Source organism: Neolamprologus multifasciatus, chromosome 3 (genome assembly GCF_963576455.1).
Source record: "Neolamprologus multifasciatus chromosome 3, fNeoMul1.2, whole genome shotgun sequence".
NCBI lineage: Eukaryota > Metazoa > Chordata > Actinopteri > Cichliformes > Cichlidae > Neolamprologus > Neolamprologus multifasciatus.
The window spans coordinates 45,524,853-45,546,290 of record NC_140441.1 but is presented as its reverse complement, the minus strand read 5'-3'; the positions used below and the strand labels follow the sequence as shown (position 1 = coordinate 45,546,290).

General features: G+C 42.5%; 3 protein-coding genes across 3 annotated transcripts; all 3 read right to left on the bottom strand.

Annotated features, from left to right (window-relative positions):
- Positions 1–1,721: 1,721 nt before the first annotated feature.
- LOC146523559 (ribonuclease inhibitor-like) lies at positions 1,722–12,714 on the bottom strand. Its single transcript, XM_085151760.1, has 5 exons — positions 12,068–12,714; positions 10,722–10,898; positions 7,675–7,851; positions 3,064–3,237; positions 1,722–2,385 (listed from the first exon to the last, which is right to left on the bottom strand). The coding sequence occupies exons 1-5, from the start codon at positions 12,343–12,345 to the stop codon at positions 2,376–2,378; spliced, it is 816 nt and encodes a 271-aa protein (XP_085007886.1). The 5' UTR covers positions 12,346–12,714; the 3' UTR covers positions 1,722–2,375.
- LOC146523558 (protein NLRC3-like) lies at positions 11,694–14,780 on the bottom strand. Its single transcript, XM_085151378.1, has 3 exons — positions 13,762–14,780; positions 12,721–13,058; positions 11,694–12,244 (listed from the first exon to the last, which is right to left on the bottom strand). Exons 1-2 carry the CDS (start codon positions 14,778–14,780, stop codon positions 12,995–12,997), a joined length of 1,083 nt encoding a protein of 360 aa, XP_085007504.1. The 3' UTR covers positions 11,694–12,244; positions 12,721–12,994.
- Positions 14,689–19,524, bottom strand: LOC146523557 (NACHT, LRR and PYD domains-containing protein 3-like). The gene is made up of 4 exons (XM_085151530.1): positions 19,352–19,524; positions 18,235–18,336; positions 15,706–15,941; positions 14,689–15,589 (listed from the first exon to the last, which is right to left on the bottom strand). The coding sequence occupies exons 1-4, from the start codon at positions 19,507–19,509 to the stop codon at positions 14,862–14,864; spliced, it is 1,224 nt and encodes a 407-aa protein (XP_085007656.1). The 5' UTR covers positions 19,510–19,524; the 3' UTR covers positions 14,689–14,861.
- Between the last annotated feature and the right edge of the window lie 1,914 nt (positions 19,525–21,438).

The window sequence follows — 21,438 nt, the reverse complement described above, 5'->3', positions numbered from 1 at the left end:
ATCACTAATGTCACATAACTTTGCTGACATGTGGCCAACAGTAATGTTTTAATGTTCTTCATTATTAAACATTTGCACATAAATAAGTGACATAATATTCAGTGCTTACTTTAAAAGTTTACTCTTCGGCCCCCCTCTTCTGCCGTATTTTGCGGCAAAATTATCCACACCCACCGCCGCGCTATGGAGTCTGGGATATGTTGGGTCATGAAGTCTACACCGCCACATCCTTAAAATTCAGGGAAATGAAGGACGCATTTGAAGGACGCATTTTGAGCAGCCTTTGAATTGGGAGCAGCCTTCGTTGCGTCGCTGTGACGTAATCGGCCTTAAAATGCGGCCTTTGAGGTTGCAGACCCTGAATTGGGATACAGCCCTTAGCTGATTGTGACCTACACCCGTTTTCACACCTTGGCTCGTGTGATTAGGCAGAGGATCAATAGGGAGTCCATGACTCTCTTAGGGGGACACTCACACGGGACCTAAACCTGGGATTCTCCACCAGTCGCTCTCAGAACTGAAGAAACTTCTTTGATAAAATGTCTTCAAGAAACTTAAAGCAGTTCAGACGCTTTTCTTTCCCAGCTCCTCAGACTGTCCACCCTGTTAGCTTGGTTAAGCAGCCATGAAGAGTAGAAGGCCAAGTATGAGTTTCAAACAGTAAACACATTTATTTTTAAACCCTGCAAATAAACAACATTAACATCAAAAGTTTTACATTTCCTAAATTTATCCCACAATCTGAATATAACACCCACTTCCCTACATTTGATCCGCTGTGTTAAATATGATTAAGAACAGAATGTAATCATTTGCAAATCCTATAAACCAGCATTTTAAACAAAGTGAGAAAATGAAACATTTAAAGAAAAATATTAGCCCATTTTGAATTTGATGGCAGCATCCTCTCTCCAAAAACTAAAGGCTTTGCAATGTTTAGTGCTGGACCATGTTGGTTAATGTGTAAACTTCTGAAACGTTCAACAGTTTCCATTTTGATTAACCTGACGAGCATATAATATAGAACTTTGAAGTGGACCTAAAACCACTAGTTTGGCACAACAACTCGGGTCTCTGCTCCGCCTGCCTCACCTTCTCTCATCCACCTGCTGCCTCTGTGGAAGCTCCGCCATAGCCACTACCAAACAACTGACTTATTTTTACACATCGACCACCATCCGGCCAATCCACATCTTTCATTGTTTATACCGTTACAAAAAAAATAAATTACAAAACATCATCGGCTCATAAAAACAAAAAATCACCATCTGTATGCCCGATGGCCAGTCCAGCTATGGTCGTGCCATCAGTTAACCCTTCATGTGCCAGCTGTGACACGCGTGCCCAGGGTTGCTGACCCCTGCTCTAAAGCATCTGATTTGGATTCCTGAGATCAAATATATTTTCCTTTGGGTCTGTTTTCTTCCCATTTGTGGCTTTAATGTAGTGTTACATCCTGTTTGTTTGCTTCCATCTGTATACATGTCCAGATTCACTGTTATGTTTCTATTCTTACATTGCTGTGTGATCACTGTTCCCTCTGCTAACTGATGTGACCTTTTGTATCTTACACTGATACTTGTCATATTTGTATCTGTGCCTAAAAGATAAAAGGTTTTCCATGCTAAAACACAGCTCCACCTCCTGCAGTTCTCCCTCTGAACCACTAGATGTCTCTGTTATCTAAATGAAGACGTGCAGCACAGCAACCACTGCAGCGCTCAGATCACACATGTCCTGTTATTATGTATAAAAGCATGAAACAGGTGAGACAGGTGGGATCAATATTAATGTTGTGGAAATATATGAAAAAGCAACAGAAGAGTGAAAACATTTCGTGTTCCTAGAAAGATCTTTCAGCTCATAGCTGCTCACAGACTGTATTTACAAGTGACAAACTGCAACTCTACAGTACATCTACAGTATATATCAAATATATTCTGTATTCAAATCTATTGAGTGATGTTTGAAAGTCTTTCCAGGTGAGTTTGATCCAGGAGGGTCTGAAGCCAGAGTCAGACAGAGACTGTGCAGAGACTGTAGAAGGACAGAGCAGCAGCAGAGCAGTCCAGATACACTGATGATCCTCTGTCACATCCAGAGGGACACACAGGGATGATGCTGGACTCTACATTGTGTCTGACAGTGGAGCTGTTCTCAGAGCAGTTCACTCTGCAGCACTGACAGTCATCTGCACTTCTTCTCATTCCTCTGTCAGTCACTGCTGGATGAAGCTCTCCTCTCCACCTCCCAGTAACATGGCCCAGTCAAAGCGTCTCTACACACAAGCTGCTGCTGCTGCTGCTTCAACCTCTCTGGATCATCAGGACACAGCTCCTCCTCTCTCAGCACACACACCGTCCTGTTTACCATCATCAGCTCCACCTGCAGAGAGAAGAAGGAAGAGCAGAGGAGATAAACGAGTGTTTCCAGAGACTCTTCATCAGCTGTCAGTCAGTGATGCAGCACATCCAGTATAAAGAGCAGCAGGGACTTCAGTGCTGGGACTGTACTAGGACTCATTGTTGCTTCACTTTTTCTAATCTTTGGATTTTTATTGAAGTTGATGAAAATGTTTTTCCCTCCTAGTTTGAGTTTGGACTTTCATTCATTAGAAGAACCTTGGTGTGTCCACTCTGAGCTCTGTCCAACAACAAGCCCAACAATCCAGATGGACGGTTCCAGCTGTTAACTGGAGGAATTCCATCCAAACATCTGCTCTCACTAAATTCTTCCTCACCTACAGACTGTGTTCTTCACTGCTTTAAACTTGGAAATGAATGCAGTCATTGGTCTGTGTGCTGCTTTGTTCAGAGAGCTGATTGGCTGTTGACAGCGTTTGATCAGAGCGTGTCAGCTGTTACTATGGTGACCATAAAGGTGACAAAAAGGCAGAAACAGGAAGTGTTTGTGTCCAATCCTGAAGCCTGTCACCATTCTCCTCTGACAGCTTCACTGAGAAGCTGCAGCTTTACAGGAAACACTGGATCTTTGTTTCATACTGACTGTGTTTAGTACAATACTGCTGAAAGCACCACCCACTCACTCCATCACTCTACTTACAGCAGAGTCTCCAGTCTGTAGTCTGGACTCTGCTTAAGATCAGACAGCTGCTTCACATCTGGATCCTTCAGGTCGTTTCCATACAAGAACAGCTCTCTCAGATGGGAGGGGTTGGACTTCAGTGCTGCTGCCAGATAATCACAGCTGATCTCTGACAAACCACAGCCCCACAATCTGTATAAAGAATGAAAGATGTAAGTTTATTAGACAAAGTGTGAGCTTGAAATCATTCAGTGTTTCATCATCTGTTCAGAGCTGAAGATGGTTCAGAATGTAGAAGTTTAGAAAATGGAAACTCCAAACAGCTGAAGCCAACAGGAAGCAGCTTCAAACAGGAAACTGTGCAGAGTTTCAGACTATATGTCCTGATGCAGCTAGTTGGATTTTGGAGATTTGAATCTCTGTTCTGTGACTAAGTCCTTGAATCATTTCTTCCAGTTGGTCCAACAAGTCAGACTAAGTATTGGACATGTGTTGTGGCTCCATTAGGTGAGCTTCTAAATGTGATGTGATGGCCCCTCTGGGTCTGTCAGGTCACAGCACTGAAGAGAGCTCAAATTGGGCACACAGTTGTTCCAGTCTGGACCAAAGACTCTATACTGGGACTGAGGGACTGCTTTGACTGCACCCACTGGGACTTTTTAAAGGCTCATGTTCTCACTTAGATCATCGATTTCTACTTACATTTCTTTCTGGGAAAAATGGGGATTACTTTGAAAACAGGAAGTATTTTCCCCAATAAGCAGCCCTGGATTAGTAAATCACTCCAACATGTTCTCAGGCAGAAGAAGCTGTCTTGTTATGAGGGAGAGAAGAAAAAGATTGAGGCACAGAAACTTGTTGAAAGAGAGATAAAGCAGCTAAAATCAGGTGTAAAAGTAAAGCAGAGGATGAGCTGAATAAAGGACACTCAAGGCTGGCTTGGAAAGGAATGAAGTCCATGGTGGGGATGCAGAACAAGGAGCAAAGATGAATGTGATGCTGAATCAGCAGAAGACTTGGACTCATTTGATTCCAGCTTTGATATCATTGATTTCAATGAAGAGCTTTGTGATTGTAGCAAAGGGCTGGTAGTTCTGAGAGTCCCACTGATGAGGTGTTTGTGTGGAAATCTCTTAGTGGGATCAAAGAGAGAAAAAGCCCTGGTCCTGATGCTGTGGGAGGGAAATGATTGAAGTGTGCTGTGAGGAACTGACTGGGAGGTTTTCACACATTTTCCAGTCCTCCTTGGAAAAAACAGGAAGTTCCCAGCATATGGAAACAAAGGTTAAGTGTCCTATGGCACTCAGTATGGATGGATACCAGTTTCCAGTGCCATTATGGCACCAGTTCTGACATAAACGGTAGTAATGTTGGGATTTAAATATATATTCTTAGTGCTGATTATATTGTTTTATGTATTTTAATAAGAGAGGGCCAGCTCTGAGTAGAGTCTGAGCCAAAAGTACTGACAGGAAACTGCATGCTTTTGCAGAGCACTGGAGGTGCAGACAGAAAGTGAAACTAAGCAGAGTGTTTTGATCAAAACTTAGAGTGTGTGACGTGCTGCAGAAATATATAAATAACCATGCTGGCTGCTGCTGCTTTCAGACTTGAGCGTGTGTGTTCCTGTGTTCAGGTCTCCGTTCCCGGGAATGTAAAATAAATATCATTTTTTGAGCTTTGACCACCCTGGGTCCAGTCTTTCTTTGCCACCAAAAGAATTCAAAGAACGAAATTTAATAGTAACTAGAGATGGCACGAAACCACTTTTTTATGTCCGATACCGATATCATAAATTTGGATATCTGCCGATACCGTTCATACTCAAGTTTAAATAAACAACAACACTAAAGCTATTCTGTTATACCTGTATGTAAAAAATACACTGCACCCAAAATATTTCATAGATCAGCAATACTGATCAATTTAATAAACTTAAACCTACTCTATCCTTCCTATTCTGGTATTTTAAAGAGTACTTAGCAGAAATATTGAGCAACCTAACTAATAAGGTTGCAAACTCCCAGCAAGAAAAAAATAGGGAACTACCCCCCACCCTCCACCTCATGATGCTTAATCGACATAATCAACTTTAATTTGATGCAATGTGGAAAGAAATGCACAGAAATCATTTATTTTTCAAGAATAATTAAATAGATTCAACATCTTTCTTCAACAGAACTGCAGTCTGCACAGATGGTATCTTCCCAAAGGAAAAAGTACTATAGCTTACTAGGGTATTTAGACTTAACATTTACTATATACAGTAATGGACTTCTATACATTTTACATCAGATTAAAACTTTGCGTGTAAGATTCAGATAATTATTTATTAAAAGCTAGACATTTTAAATGAGAATTAGAAAGAAAAGTATGTCTTTGTGCCCCCTTTTCTCTGTACATGCCCTATCGGCCCCCCTGGCAAAAATTTGCTAGATCCGGCCCTGCACAGTTACCAGCCGTCAGCTGCGTAGAAAAGGATCCTGCTGTAGAAAGTAATATTAAATAAATTCTAACAACAGCTTATCGAGCTTAAACGTGCTGCTGTTGTTCGGCCGCTGGTTTCCTCTTCCTGGTGCAAAGTGGGACAAAAACAAACAAGAGAGACGATCAGCTGATCATTGATCAGTTTCACAATTGAAGTAGCAACAGGAGATGGAGGGAGAGAGAGAGGCAGTCGCTCCATGTATCGGTTGTTAAGCTTAACGCGGGAATGCTTTACAAACATTCAGAGATGAACTTACACACTTGCTTTACTTCTCTCTGGGATAACTTCCTTGGAGATGAAATGCTGGTTTGGTAGCGAGTCTACAAATACACACAGCCGCTCTATTATGATTATTATTATCAATATTATGATTATCACGTGATGCACACTGCTCCGACGTGCAACGGTTATGAAGCGAGCTATGCCGTGTCGCAAGTTTTGTGAGGTGCTTTTTTGATATTTAATGGATCGGATTACATTTTTTATTTCTCTCCGATATCCGATCCAGTAATTTACGTCAGTATCGGACCGATACCGATACGTAATATCGGATCGGTCCATCTCTAATAGTAACCAGACCGAAAAGCAGCGCACATTTTGGTGCTTTTTTATTAAATTAATGCATGTAAGGTTAACCAGCAAACACCGCCGTAGTTACATGTGGTTGTCTTCTTGTTTGATGGCAGGAACTCCCTTCACCCTGGCCAAAAAGGCTAAAATGACCAAAGAAAAAGTGGAAAACAGCTAAACATGAGAGGTTTTTGGACAAAGTTTGTGTTTTTTTCCATTCTTTAAGCACTGCTTAAGCACCGGCACCGTTTCAAAAGTACGGGGTTGGCACCGGTATCGGATAAAACCTAAACGATACCCATCCCTAGCACTCAGTGATGATGGTGCTGTGGCCCCACCACCTCCACCTCTTTGTAAAGGAACTAACTGTCATCTGAAGCTTCAAATGGAACTAAGACTTTCTCCACTAGGTGGCAGTGTCTGATGAGAAAGTGTTAGTGGAGCTGGCCTGGAGTCAGAAACAGGAAGATGCAGGATTTGGGCTGAAATAGGGAAAAGTGGTTAGCACTAGTGCCTTAAAGCAAGAAGGTTGTAGGTTGAAGCTTGTTGGCCTTTCTGTGGAGGTTGGATGTTCTCCCACAGTCCAATGAAATGCTGCTTAGGTTCATTGGTGCTTCTAAATTGGCTGTAGGTGTGGATGTGAGAGAGTGCTTCTCTGTCTCTCTCTGTTGGCCCTGTGATGGACTGCTCACCTGTGCAGGTGGACCACGCCTCTTGCCCTATGACAGCTAGGGCACAGGCTCCAGCCCTGTGAGCCTAAGCTGAATAAACAGTTAGCAAAAATGATCCATAGATGGCCTGAAATCCCCCAGTTAGCAGTTTGGTAGATAGTTATGACATGCTAATCCCATCCACCAGCTGTATTCTACCTGTAAGCTGATCCCTAATGAGCCAAAGCACTTTTTCATATACAAATTACAACCTTTAATAGAAACCTATTGGTCAGCATCTTATTAGCCTGCTGTTAGCTTCATTCCACAGAAAACTGAGAGAAACTAACAGAGTTGATAAAGAATAAAGAGAAATGTGCTGATTTAAAGCCTTTGAAGTGCTTCAGATGATCTCTGTCCACTTCTGTCCACTCATTCATTCATGTAAGCTTTCTAATGCAGCTTTGATCTTCACAGTCTGCTTTATGAAACTCATTCTAACCCTGAATGTCAGAGTGTTCCTCCTTCTCTTTCCCATCATTCATGCTGGCAGTGGAGGAGATTTGGATGTTGGACTGTGTTTTGGATGATGTGTGTATGTTTGTGTTGGACTGCTGTCTGTAAAGCAAATGCACATTTTGCTTTGGATTTCAGTGTCAGACAGACTTTAAGGTGGAATAAAGAGTTTGAGAGTTTCACAGTGAATTATCCAGTGGAGGATTTTTCTTCTTCTTTGAAGGTTTGAAATTTGAACATTGTTCTGCTGCAGTCGATGGACTAAACCAGAGAATAAGAAAACAGACTTTACCATGAAGATCCTCAGTGTGGATCAGTATAATATCAGCCTGATGTCTGCAGTTTAGTGTCAGCACAACTTTCACATCATATTCATCTCAGCACAACTAAAACATGCTGACTGACCTCAGAGTTTCAAGTCCACATCCTGGACTCTCCAGGAAACCACACAGATGCTTCACTCCTGAATCCTGCAGGTTGTAGTTCCTGCTCAGGTCCAGCTCTCTCAGATGGCAGGGGTTGGACTTCAGTGCTGCTACCAGATAATCACAGCTGATCTTTGACAAACCACAGTCCCTCAATCTGTAAAAAGAATGAAAGATGTAAGTTTATTAGACAAAGTGTGAGCTTTAAATCATTCAGTGTTTCATCATCTGTTCAGAGCTGAAGAAGGTTCAGAATGTAGAAGTTTAGAAAATGGAACCTCCAAACAGCTGAAGCCGACAGGAAGCAGCTTCAAACAAACACAACAAGAGAAAAAACTCTGAATGTTTCACATTAAAGTCGTACATTTGTCATAAAAACAGGACAAAGACTTGAAAAAGTCCTGTTTTTCCTTCCAGGAACCACAAGGCTTCACTTTTAAAGGTGAAGTGTGAAAGAAATGGAGATATTTGAAGTCCAACACCTTTTTCCAGTCACATTATTAAAGCAGAAAAAACTACAAGCTCATTTTCATTCCAACAAGTCATCTTCTGACCTGGACTAACAACACTGGTCTCTATGTGCAGCTGGCTGTGGCTTTATCCCAATTCAGGGTCTGCAGCCTTAAAGGCCGCATTTTAAGGCCGATTATGTCACAGCGACGCGACGAAGTCTGTCCCAATCCAAAGGCTGCTCGAAATGCGGCCATCAAATGCGTCCTTCATATCCCTGAATTTATGGACGTGGCGGTGTAGACTTCGTGCCCCAACATATCCCAGAATGCATAGCGCGGCGGTGGGTGTGGATAATTTTGCCGAAAAAAAACAGCGGATGAGGGGCACCCGAAGAGTGAACTTTAAGTAAGTACTGAATATTATGTTACTTATTTATGTGCAAATGTTTAAGAACGAAGAACATTAAAACATTCCTGTTGGCCACATGTCGGCAAAGTTATGTGACATTAATGACGTTTGTACTAACTTGGTTTTAAAGCTTTTACTTTAGAATATACGCCGTTCAATAGCTGACCTTAATCTTACAGAGAATGATCAAAGCTCATGTAGAAACAAACAAACAAATGAACAAAAGATTTTCTCCTTCATTTCTGTCAAACAATGCTGTATGAAACGTTTCCAGCTGTTAGTATCATGATTGCTAGGCAAACTGGGCAGCGTGACGGAGGCTAGACCTTCCCATTTCACAAGCCTCGCACTTCCGGCCTTAGTGGTCTTTGAGTACGCGGCCCTTGTGGACCGTTAAGGCTGCGTAATTTAAGGCTGCAGACCCTGAATTTGGATACAGCCTGTGAGACCAGTGCTCAGGGACCGTCTACAATGTGCAACACTGAACGAACTTCACACACTAATTTGCTTCCAGCACTTTCACACAAACATCTACTGTCATTATTGTCACCAAACTCTGTGGATCCTTTATTGCAAATTCAAATGGAATTCAAATGGTCAGACAAAAGAGGGTTATGAAGAAATATGATGAAATGTTGTGTATTAGCAGAAAGTTATTGAATCATTTTCCTCAGAAACCAAACAAAATGATTGACAAACATGTTTTTACAAACTCAGTGTTGGACTTGGATCAGCAGGATAAGCTGATGTTTAAAGGCATTTGAGTCTCGCTGTATGAGAGTCCAGTTATTACTCAATATTTATGGATGATGTTCTTTCAGTGTTGCACTTTGTAGACGCTCCCTGAGCCTCCAAGCCAGCTGCACATGGACCAGCTGACATTACCCAGCATTACAGGCGGGTGTAAAAAAATGGATTTTCCTATTTAAATGGTTTTAATTTGAATAAAGCGATGTTGATTCATTCAATCTTGAATCGATTTTTAATATAAATGTATTTTGCCAGAATCTCAGGTTAAAGCTCCCAAAAGTATTTCAACAACAACCAAACAGATAAAATAGTAAATGAGAGCAGCTAAACACACAAAGATGGAAACACAGAGCGTGGATCGTTCACTCGACGGCACGTAAATGGACACGCCGTCGAGGCTGAAAGTGGACAGCTCACAGATCCTGAAGCTGCAGGTTTCATCTGTCGCCAACCAAAACTGACTGAACCAGCAGCAAAAGAAGATCCAAACTACGCTTTACGTTTGATGAACATCGTCATGAATTCTCTCTGACTTTGACGTTTACTTCCTGCACAGCTCTCTCTCTCTCAGTGTACTTCAAGAACAGTTTACCTTCAAAAATCTGTTTTCTGCATTATTCACTGCTTATTACGCACCAGTCTGCTGTTGTGTTCACTGCTGTCGGCCTCCGAAAACAAAGCCTCATTTCTGCTGTTCAATACTGAAGAAATTTAAACCTTTTAAAATGATGACAGATTACAAACTCTCAGCTGTGTCTGTAATCAAACCTCTGTAACTTTGCTTCACTTCAGCAGCATCAGGTCATGTTCACATGTTGATTCATGGTTTGCTTCAGTTTTTGATCGACTGCAGAATATTTTGAAGGTTATCTGCTATAAAAAGCCAGAACAGGAAAATCTGCTTCATGTGTTTCTGTTTGATCCTCAGTGACTTTGACACAAAGGCCTCTGCTGTGATGATCACAGCTCTGATCAAGTCTCACAGTGTCAGCTTTGTTTTTATACATATGGATATGTGCTGATAAATGATCAGAATTATAATATTTCCCACTGTCTGCTGTGTGCCGTGACCTTTGACCTGCTAAAGACAGTCAGCTGTGGATTATTCATTGAAGTGTCTGATACTTAGAACTGTGAGGAAGAACACTACACAGTTAATCAGGGTCCCCTCTCTCTGAATAAGGAAAGGTGGGCAGGCCGCGTGTGGGCCGCGGGCCATATGTTGAGTATCACTGTTTGAAATGTGAACATTGTTCTGCTGCAGTCAATGGACTAAACCAGAGAAGAAGAAAGCAGACTTTACCATGAAGATCCTCAGTGTGGATCAATATAATATCAGCCTGATGTCTGCAGTTTAGTGTTAGCACAACTTTCACATCATATTCATCTCAGCACAACTAAAACATGCTGACTGACCTCAGAGTTTCAAGTCCACATCCTGGACTCTCCAGGAAACCACACAGATGCTTCACTCCTGAATCCTGCAGGTTGTAGTTGGAGCTCAGCTCCAGCTCTCTCAGATGGGAGGGGTTGGACTTCAGTGCTGCTGCCAGATAATCACAGCTGATCTCTGACAAACCACAGACACTCAATCTGTATAAAGAATGAAAGATGTAAGTTTATTAGACAAAGTGTGAGCTTGAAATCATTCAGTGTTTCATCATCTGTGCAGAGCTGAAGAAGATTCAGAATGTAGAAGTTTAGAAAATGGAAACTCCAAACAGATGAAGCCAACAGGAAGCAGCTTCAAACAAACACAACAAGAGAAAAAACTCTGAATGTTTCACATTAAAGTCGTACATTTATCATAAAAACAGGACAAATACTTGAAAAAGTCGTGTTTTTCCTTCCAGGAACCACAAGGCTTCACTTTTAAAGGTGAAGTGTGAAAGAAATGGAGATATTTGAAGTCCAACACCTTTTTCCAGTCACATGATTAAAGCAGACAAACTACAAGCTCATTTTCATTCAAACAAGTCATCTTCTGACCTGGACTAACAACACTGGTCTCTATGTGCAGCTGGCTGTGAGACCAGTGCTCAGGGACCGTCTACGTCTATGTTAGTTTGGCCTCATCCTGGGCCGGATTTTCCAGCACACACTCTGACCACAGGCCCAGGGGCCACGCACAGCTGGGCTCCATCCAAGAGACAGGAAACAAACCAACACAAAAATAAAAAGCACCATGTGATCTTCTTACATCTCCAAGAAAAACATAGTAAAAACATGAGCATACTTGTTTCTTGCTCAAATGATGTGACAGGTAGAATAGAGTAAAGTGGTGGTGTTACAGCCTTTCTCCCCTCTGCTGCTGAGGCTGTTAGTCTCTCCCTGTGTGCCCTGTATGGCTCAAAGTCTCTGCAGCCTGTTTTTATCTGCTATCATCAGATCTTCATCATCCTCATTCACATCCCTCACACACTCTACAGCCTCATCAGCACTGACTTCATCTTCACTGACTGATGGAGCACAACATGAACCTGTGGAGGCTGAAACACTGTCCTGTCAAACATTTCCCCGTCACCACTCCACTTCTGTCAGCCTTTAAATGAACCCTGCTCAAGTCTGTCACTTCTGTTTGGAGCCAAAAGGAAAAACTGTTGTTCAGTCGTTTGGAAAGACAACATTTCTGAAAGCACTCAAACTTCTTCACATTTGTCTTCAGACACATCCTGAACATTTAGGAACTAAAGAAAGTTTCAAACATCAATCAAAGACCTGAAATATAGAAAAACTACAACAGCCGCAGTCAGTGAACTCACCTCAGAGTCTCCAGTCGACAGTTTGGACTCTCCAGTCCAGCACACAGAAGCTTCACACCTGAATCCTGGACATCATCATTTCCACTCATGACTAGCTCTGTCAGATGGGAGGGGTTGGACTTCAGAGCTGAGGCCACAACTTCACAGTGAGACTCTGAGAGTCGACACTTAGTCAGTCTGTGATGATAGAAAATATAAAATGTGTTATTATAAAAGCAGAAAATCTGCATTATAAACACAGACTGAATGTATATGAAGACAAAACAGAGTGAGGTCATAATCTGATGAATCTGCTCTTCACATCTGTGCTTCAGCTCCTCTTACTGTGTTTGACATGACACAACAATTGAGTCTCTGTCAGACCTGCAGACTTTTAATGAGAATCTTTGTTTGTCTTTAATCTGCAGATGAAGGAGGAAGATGGTGTCACATTTAGGCTTCCATAATGTCCACAGTCTGTCACTGAGATCTGATCCTGAGTCAGAGTGAAGACACACATTTGGACTGTTTCCTGTTTTCAATCTGACTCCAGAACATTTTGAATGAGTTCAGCTCAGTGAAGAGTTCCAGCTGGAAAGATGATCTCTGTTTGCTACCTGCTGTCAGGTACGACTGTTCGCATCCACACGCAGGAAAAACCTGCTGACTGTTACCAAACGGAGCAGAAATCTCATCACTGGACAATAATGATGAATGAACTCAGAGCTGCTGATATCACATCTGATTTCAGGGGAACTAAACACAGAAATGATTGGCTCATTTTAGCTTTCTGAGCCATTATCTGCTGGTGTGTCGCTAGTTGGCAGAAAATGATTTGTATTCCTGTTCAGGGTTTCAGTGTTTATGAGTCCAGATCCAGGTGACAGCAAGTCAAAATGATGTTACCTGTCTGTGTCCAGCAGCAGCCTATATTCACTTTGAATATTGTTATAACCTGACATGGATCAGTTTGTCTTTGATTGGTTTGTAAATGTCACTGTTTCCATTGGACCTGAGTGACGGTACAAAGACAGAGAGGGAGAGAAAGGAGAGCGAGGATGGAGACAGCAAAGAGAGAGCAAACACAAACAGGTGAGAGTGGACATGTGACCAAGGTCAGCAACCAATCAGAGAGCTTCTGTTTGACCCACAGTCACTGATGATGACTGCACATAACCAAGCAGTGTGTTACTCTGATATCAAATATGGATCCTGCTCTTATAATAATGATCATCAGATGATATTATTGTGTTATTTTGTAGCTGAATACGATGTTTGTGTGATTATCAGTGAAAGAAGCAGTGAGGAGGATGGAGAGAGAGAGAGGACAGAGGGTGAAGTTAGAAACACTAAACGGATTTTTCATGGATTTCATGGATGATTTGAGTGATTTCCAGCAGGACACTTAAACATGTCAGTGGACGTCCTAAAGAACATATTCACTGATATGAAACGTGTCATTGAACAGGATTAATATCAGTGGAAACATGGTGGAAACAGCTGTGACTGCAAGGATGTGACACACTTCAAATCTGTTCTCCAGTCTTGGATTTGGGATCCATGGAGCTGCTGCTGAGTCTGTACAATAAAGGAATGGTGGGGAAGGTTGCAGCGTACGGACACAAACAGTTTGTGGTTACAATCTGATTTTATTTTCAAAATTAAACTACTAACCTACACTGATCAATGATGTTAATGATCACATCTAAACTCACCGAGCCTTTCTGCAGTTCCTCACAGCTGGAATCAGTCTCTGTTGTCCCTGCTGTGATGTGTTGTACTTCTTCAGGTCCAACTCATCCAGAACCTCCTCTGACATCTGCAGTATGAAGGCCAGAGCTGAGCACTGAATCTCAGAGAGTTTCTTCTTTGATCTGTTCTCTGACTTCAGGAACTCTTGGATCTCCTGAAATAAAGAGAGGTGGTTCATCTCCATCAGACAGTGGAAGATGTTGATGCTTCTGTCAGGAGAGATTTCATCACTGTTCATCTCCTTCAGGTTGTTGATGACTCTCTGGATGGTTCCTGGACTGATCTCTGTCTGACCCAGCAGACCTACTAAGAGTCTCTGGTTGGACTCCAGACAGAGGCCATGAAGGAAGCGAACAAACAGGTCCAGGTGGCCATTTTTACACTGGAGGGATTTCTCCATGGCTCTTCTCAGAAATACATCAAGTGATTGGAGATCTTTGTTATCAAAAACACTGGAAATCATCTTGGTCAAAGATTTTGGTTTAAGGAAGTTCTTCAGCACTTTTGTCTTCCTGTTTTTGTGACAGTGGTACATGTAGACTGCAGCCAGAAACTCCTGAATGCTCAGATGAACAAAGCAGTAGACTGGTTTCTGGAAGATCACACACTCTCTTTTGAAGATCTCTGTACAAACTCCTGAGTACACCGAGGCCTCTGTCACATCCAGACCACACTGCTCCAGGTCATCTTGGTAGAACATGATGTTTCCTTTCTCCAGATGTTCAAACGCCAGCCTCCCCAGCTTCAGAAGAACTTCCCTGTCAGCCTCCGTCGGCTCCTGTGGACTCGTCTCATGTCCCTCATGGTACTTGTTCTTCTTCCTCTTTGTCTGAACCAGCAGGAAGTGTGAGTACATGTCAGTCAGGGTCTTGGGCATCTCTCCTCTCTGCTCTGTAGTCAACATGTGCTCCAGAACTGTAGCAGTGATCCAGCAGAAGACTGGGATACTACACATGATGTGGAGGCTCCTGGATGTCTTCATGTGGGAGATGATTCTGCTGGACAGCTCTTCATCACTGAATCTCCTCCTGAAGTACTCTTCCTTCTGGGCGTCAGTGAAGCCTCATACTTCTGTTAGCCTGTCAACGCATGTAGGAGGGATCTGATTGGCTGCTGCAGGTCGGGAAGTTATCCAGACGAGAGCCGAGGGAAGCAGATTCCCCTGGATGAAGTTTGTCAGCAGCTGGCTGACTGATGACTTCTGTGTGACATCAGACAGCAGCTTCCTGTTGGTGAAATCCAATGAAAGTCTGCTTTCATCCAGGCCATCAAAGATGAACAAAAGCTGAGAGACAGCCAGCTTCTCTGCTGTGACCTTCTGTAATGTTGGATGGAAAACATGGAGCAGCTCCAGAAGACTGTGCTGCTCATCTCTGATCAGGTTCAGCTCCCTGAATGAAATCAGAACCACCACACTGACATGTTGGTTCTCCAAGCCCTCTGCCCAGTCCAGAGTGAACTTCTGCACTGTGAAGGTTTTTCCAACACCAGCCACGCCGTTGGTCAGAACCACTCTGATGGGTCTCTGTTGGTCAGGTAAGGCTTTAAAGATGTCCTGGCACCTGATTGGAGCGTCATGGAGGGCGTCCATCTTGGAAGCTGTCTCCAGCTGCCTCACCTCATGTTGGGTATGAACCTCTTCACTCTGTCCCTTTGTGATGTAGAGCTCAGTGTAGATCCTGTTGAGGAGGGTTCTACTTCCTGTTTCATCACTTCCTTCAGTCACATGTTCACATCTCCTCCTCAGACTGATCTTATGTTCATCTAAAACCTCCTGCAGACCAACATCTGCTGAAAGAAAGAAAAACAATGAGACTAAAGAAAAAGAAAACTCTTCAATGTCTGAACAACACAAGAAGTCCAGTTTTCAGAAATGAGTCCATCAGCAGACAGATGTTCAGTCTTACTTTGTACACAGTTGCTCTGACTGGCTGTCTGCAGTCCAGCTCTGGTTCTGGAACTTTCTCCACACTGGGGACAGGAGGAGTCTCCTGATGAAGCAGACTGGTCCCAGTATGAGGAGATGCACTGTCTGCAGAACCAGTGTCCACAGCTGGTAGAGACTGGATCCTTCAGGATGCCCTGACACAAAGCACAGCAGGGCAGCTGCTCCTCCTCACAAACACCACTCCTCTTCCTCTCTCTGTGAACACATTTCTTTATCACTAAAAACATTTACTGTCAGTGAAAAACATCCAGATTTGACCAAACTGCAGTTCCTCACAGTTCCTTTGATTTCATCAACACTAATGAGCTGCTCTTCCTGTCTGCCTGTCTCATTAAACACTGAGTGATGAATACAAACTCAACACTTCCTGCAGACTTCCTGACTTCACAATAAAAGCTTTCCATCAGAGAGACACAGTTATGACTTTCACTGTTTTACAGCCGCTGTGTGCAGATTATCTGGGTCAGTTCACTCTGAAGCAGCTTAGAAGTGTCCGTGTAGAGCCGTGGTCTGACACACAGAGACTTCTGATTTCCTCTATTTAAATAACCATGATGAAGATGAGCAGGTTTCTCTTCTAGTATAAAACTCTGTGTCTCTCTGGCTGGCTCATGATGGCTTTTCAGGTTTTGTTTATGTTTTGCTCTCTCCTGCTAGCGTTTTGCCTGCCTGGGTGGAGCTTGTAATGGCCTCTCGCTCTTGGTCCACACAGTTATGATGATTACACCACCTGTTGCTGATTCACCTGGGCTTACCGGTAACCATTTAACGCTGCGGCATGGAGCAGTTTGTTGCTGGGACATTGACCCTCCTGTGTTCATGATCTCAGCTCCTTGCTAAGAAATCTCTCTCTAAATTCACCAGTTGGGTTAACATTGTGTATACTTTGAGTATATATTTCCACGGACCTGGTTACAGATGCTTCCCATGTGTGGCTGTGTGAGTGGAGAGCAGGACAAGAGTGACTGAAGAGGAGTGAGTGTGGACTCCCTTCCCTCTTTTCCCTGGAGCACTGGACCCCCTCCCCAACTCACTGTACATATATAGAGCACTGTGGTTCACCCCTTTGGTAAATAAACTGTCACCTTTTTGTTTGTCAGAACTCAGTCTGTGCTTGAGTTCCTCTGTTAGCCATGACATTTTGTTGGTTCTCTCTCTTCAGGTCCCTGTAAGTGTTTGATCAGCTTTTCTAAAACATTATATTTATTCTGCTTTGATTGTTTTGTGTGCTGAGGGACATTGTTGCATGAACAACTTTTTCTTATCACTCAAATATCCTGGTACTTTCAGAAAGTTGGAGAGCTCTCCTGGTTTGCTTAGTCTTTGCTCTGTACTGCAGTACTTGCACTGGTTTCACTGGACAAGTCTGCATGTGAATCTACAACTGATCTGACATTGTGGCACAAACAGAGTAAACAAACACTATGAGCACCTTGTTTCATGTGCAATGGCTTTCATCTCATTCTGTTACTGAACACTGTATGAAAAGCCTCTCACTGCCAGCATCCTTCCAGCCCCACGACAACAAGACCAACTCACATCTTCACAACACCAAGAATTTTTCCCCTTTTCTTTGGAGAAACTGAGAAGCCAATAGGATTGTAGCTCAAACTTGCCCACAGTCCTGCTTCATCACTGCTCACTCCTACCTGTGTTGGTGCTGAGTGGACAGTCGTAGCCTGCTGCTAGCATGAATGCTAAATGTACTGCTGTGGATGATCAGCAGAACAAGATGTTGTCAGTTTGACTGTTTGCTGTATTTAAAGTGTTTTTCTCAGTTCATCTGTATTCAAAGTGCATTCGGGGCTTTAGCTGACAGCTCTTTGTGCTAACAAACTAAACTCTCTTAGTTTAAGCCAACAGACTTTACCAAACACAAAGCCTGCTGCTGCCTCCATGGGTTAGCTTGTGTGACTGGTGTTTGCACCAATGAAATCTAAATCACACTAATGTGTCCTCCAAGGTGTTTGGTGGGAGCACTGAGTGAAACATAAGAGCTCTGGTAAAATAACAAACAGGGCTGTGAGAGCAACTGAAGTGATAAAAATACTGTTTAAAGATAAAAAACACTTTGATGTTCTCTCGTCACCTAACAAAGTCCAAACCCTGTGAACTATTTTAGCTTTAATAATTGTGGATTCAGGTATCCTGAACCCATCTTTGGACATTGGTAATTAAATATTTTAAAACTCCATCAAAGACTCCTGATGTGGCTGTTTGGAGAAGGAAAAGAAGGACAAAGTGGAGCATCGAGCTGAGGCTTCATTCACTGCAAACCTACAGTTATGTTTTCTTATTTCTGGTGTTTGCATGTTCACAGCTGAAATAAAGTTGCCTCTTTGACTTCATCCTGTTGTGTTTGGGTCCAATCCTGCCTGTCACACAGCGCTACAGGACAAAGTCTAATATTTTTATCTTTTAATGAATCTTTGGTCATATTTATCTAGGAAAACACAAACATGTAAAGGAGTCATCACAGTTCTCTGACCTCGTTGGTCCAGGTTCACCACTGAAGAGTGGAGGTTTGTGTTTGGACCAGTCACTCCTTATAGACGGACAGCTGGATTCTGCAGACTGTGACCTCTGACCTCTGCAGACACAAACATGTTTTATTCAATGATCAATTCTCTGATAAAGTGATTGAAGCAGCTGTGATCACACAGACTGCAGATAATGCAGCTGTTTCCTGTCAGTAACAGTCCTCTTAGATTAGAGTTCAGCTTTTTACAGGAAAACAAATGTCCCTGAATGCAACGGTGAGACACAGTCTGCCTGTGTGGCTGTGATAGCTGCCGTTAGGAGCGCTCATGTGTTTGCCGTTAGACGAGGAGATGTTACCATCATGGACATGTTAACAAATCCTGCAGCATCACAAACACTTTGTGTTCCTGTCATCTGCAAGCAACAGGAAGTTCATTAATAAAGGCGGGATGGAGACGTGACTGTGATGGTTCTCCTTCATCCAGCTGTTACACACATCTGGGCTCACACAACGAGCCTTTGTCTAATAAAGCAGCTGCTCTCTGAACACTTTTCTGAAGAGGAGCTGCACAAACCTTTGTTTGCTTTCTAGAGCAGCGTATCAAAGTCAAACTACCCACTGCTAGCAGCTGTTTCTATCATAGTTTAGGATCCAGATGTGTGAGGTCTAGATTTACACCTCTGATTAAAATAACTGGTTAAAAACAGCCAATTGTGTCCAAATGTGTCTTAAAACCAGATAAACTGACAGTTACAGCTGAGCCTGTGTGTCCTTGGAGACACTGCTCTGCTCTACAGAGATGGATTTCAGAAACCAGGAAACATCAAAATCATTTAAATCAGAGAGTTCTTGTTACTAACAGCTCACCTCTCTGCAGCAGACACAGGCTGGGATTTAAAATTAATGCCTCGATGATTGGACCAGTCACTCTTTAAGGACACAGAGCTGGATGGTTTCTGATTGACGCTAAAAATAAGTGAACATGAAACATGTCTGAGTCACATCCAATGTGTCCAATACATTACATAAAAAGTATAAAGTATTAAATAGTATATTATTTAAATCGTTAAATAGTAAAAAGCTGATTAAAATTTCAAACATTTTAATACTGACATGAACTTACTTTTCGTCAGATGACTTTTTTCGCCCTAAATTACGAAAGAAATCCTTCACCCGTTTGCTCTTAAAGGACACAGAGCTCAGTGGAGGTCCATGTTGGTTCCTGTGAATAATGATGGAGCAGTGATGTGAGTGCTGAGCTGTGACATGGAGAAGAGTCATGGACAGTTAGAGATGGTCATCTCACCTCTGAGCTTTGGTCTGCTTTCATGTTCCCCACACAGAGTGCTTTTAGAGGGAGGGACTCCCTCCTCTCTGTCCTCACACTGATCCATGCTGCTCAATTCACATCAGCTCACACACACTTTCTACCTTCACCTGCAGAGGAAACACAAATCATTCATGTGCACATCAACTGAGAGCTGCAGAGGTCGTGTCTGATGTGTTGGACTAACATCCATCTGAGACACAGCTTCCATCAGTTCACTACAACAAGTGTCACAGAGCCGAGTTCAGCCTCCAAATCCTCCATTACTGTAGTCCTACAAAGCAGCAGGTCAAACATGGCTGCAGAGAGCAGCTTTATGTCAGTAACAATGTCCAGGACCGAGCTGACTGCTTACAGAGTTCATACTCTAACTCATAGGTGTCAAACTCTGGCCCGCGGGCCAAATTTGGCCCGCAGCTTAATTACATTTGGCCCGCGGAGCCATACCAAATTACTGTTAGAGCTGGCCTACTGGTATTATACAGCTAATATATATATTGTTTAGTATTAAGCTTTGCTTGTTCCATATTCACTTTTTCAGCAAAACTTGTTTGAGTCCATAAGAAAAGATTCATTCTCATATCTGGTGGAAGATTCTTTTTTCAATAAATATTAATGTTAGCCCGCGACTTTGTTCCAGTTTTGAATTTTGGCCCACTGTGTGTTTGAGTTTGACACCCCTACTCTAACTGCTAGCTGCTTTGCTAGCTAAGCTAACTCAGTAACAGTGACTCTGACAGCAGTTACTGTGAAACAGCGGCCGAGCTCAGGACACATTCAGTGGGTTTAGTCTGAGTCCTGGACTCTGATTCAACGGATTCAATCCAGCTCAGAGTTTCATGTGTTCATCAGAATAAAATACATGTACTAATATAACAGAAGTAATACTCTGAATGCAGGACTGTAATGGAGGATAAATAAGGTTTTTAGAGCCTGAAAGAAACATTCAGTTCATATATTTGTAGACAGTGAAGCAGTTTTCAATACTGCAGCTGTTTCCTTCACCTGTGTGTGTGTGAGCCACATCTTCATGTGCTGCTTTAGAAATATGTGGTCTGACTGCTCAGACTGAGTCTAGGAGGAAAGTTCACACGCTGGAGAAAGTTTTGTTCCTAACTTTGTCAGAGTTCGGCTCCAAAGACAAAGAAGACGGAGCTCACAGTCTGTAGATGGTCCTCAGTGGGTGTGTGAAGCCAAGAAAGCACACAGGAGTGTGTTTATGTCAGCAAATCAGTGTGTGTGAAGAGTCTGAGGGAGTGTGTGAATGAGACTAAACACTGAAACCAACAGTCCAAGAAAAGCGTCTGGATTTCTTTAAGTTTAACTTAAAGAAATCCAGACGCTTTTCTTTTTGTCTCCATAATGTCTCCATAATGCTGCAATGTTATCTGCCCCAGAAACACACTGTGCAGAAGCTCTGATGGTGACACAGAAAAGTCAAAGTGGAGATACTTCTGTACACCTTTGATTAGACTCATTACAATAATTTCAAATACGAGTAGAAAGTGATATTTTTGATATAAAAACCACAAGCATGTTTAACAAATCTTTTTCATAACTTGAAATGCAAACAGACAACAAAGTTATATTTACCTAAAAATGCAGCCAAGGCTCAGACGCTTTTTATGTAACCATTTCAAACTATTTACAGAACAATCAGGTGCAAGGCAGCCCAGGCGGTGAAATTTTGCTTTTACATTTTGTGACTCATTTTATTTCTCTATCTGAAAAGAAAACTATTCAATCAGATAGTTGTTTGTGGTGAGCAATAATAAACAATGGATAATCCGAATACAAACAAATTCAAGCCTTTCTCCTCAACGGAGAGCGTCCCCCGATTGAACAACAACGCGTCAACAACATGCTGAGCTGTGACTCTTCTT

What these genes read in the sequence shown, in the direction of transcription:
- LOC146523559 (XM_085151760.1), bottom strand. Translation starts at nt 12,345, where the DNA reads ATGACCTCACTCTGTTTTGTCTTCATATACATTCAGTCTGTGTTTATA. An exon ending in TGTCGACTGGAGACTCTGAG is followed by an intron (nt 10,899 to 12,067) that starts GTGAGTTCACTG and finishes TTCTTTATACAG; the next exon opens with ATTGAGTGTCTGTGGTTTGT. An exon ending in TGTGGACTTGAAACTCTGAG is followed by an intron (nt 3,238 to 7,674) that starts GTCAGTCAGCAT and finishes TTCTTTATACAG; the next exon opens with ATTGTGGGGCTGTGGTTTGT.
- LOC146523558 (XM_085151378.1), bottom strand. Translation starts at nt 14,780, where the DNA reads ATGAAGACATCCAGGAGCCTCCACATCATGTGTAGTATCCCAGTCTTC. An exon ending in AGGAACTGCAGAAAGGCTCG is followed by an intron (nt 13,059 to 13,761) that starts GTGAGTTTAGAT and finishes ACCGTCACTCAG; the next exon opens with GTCCAATGGAAACAGTGACA.
- LOC146523557 (XM_085151530.1), bottom strand. Translation starts at nt 19,509, where the DNA reads ATGACTCTTCTCCATGTCACAGCTCAGCACTCACATCACTGCTCCATC. An exon ending in AAAAAGTCATCTGACGAAAA is followed by an intron (nt 18,337 to 19,351) that starts GTAAGTTCATGT and finishes TTGTGTCTGCAG; the next exon opens with AGGTCAGAGGTCACAGTCTG. An exon ending in GGTGAACCTGGACCAACGAG is followed by an intron (nt 15,942 to 18,234) that starts GTCAGAGAACTG and finishes ATGTGTTCACAG; the next exon opens with AGAGAGGAAGAGGAGTGGTG.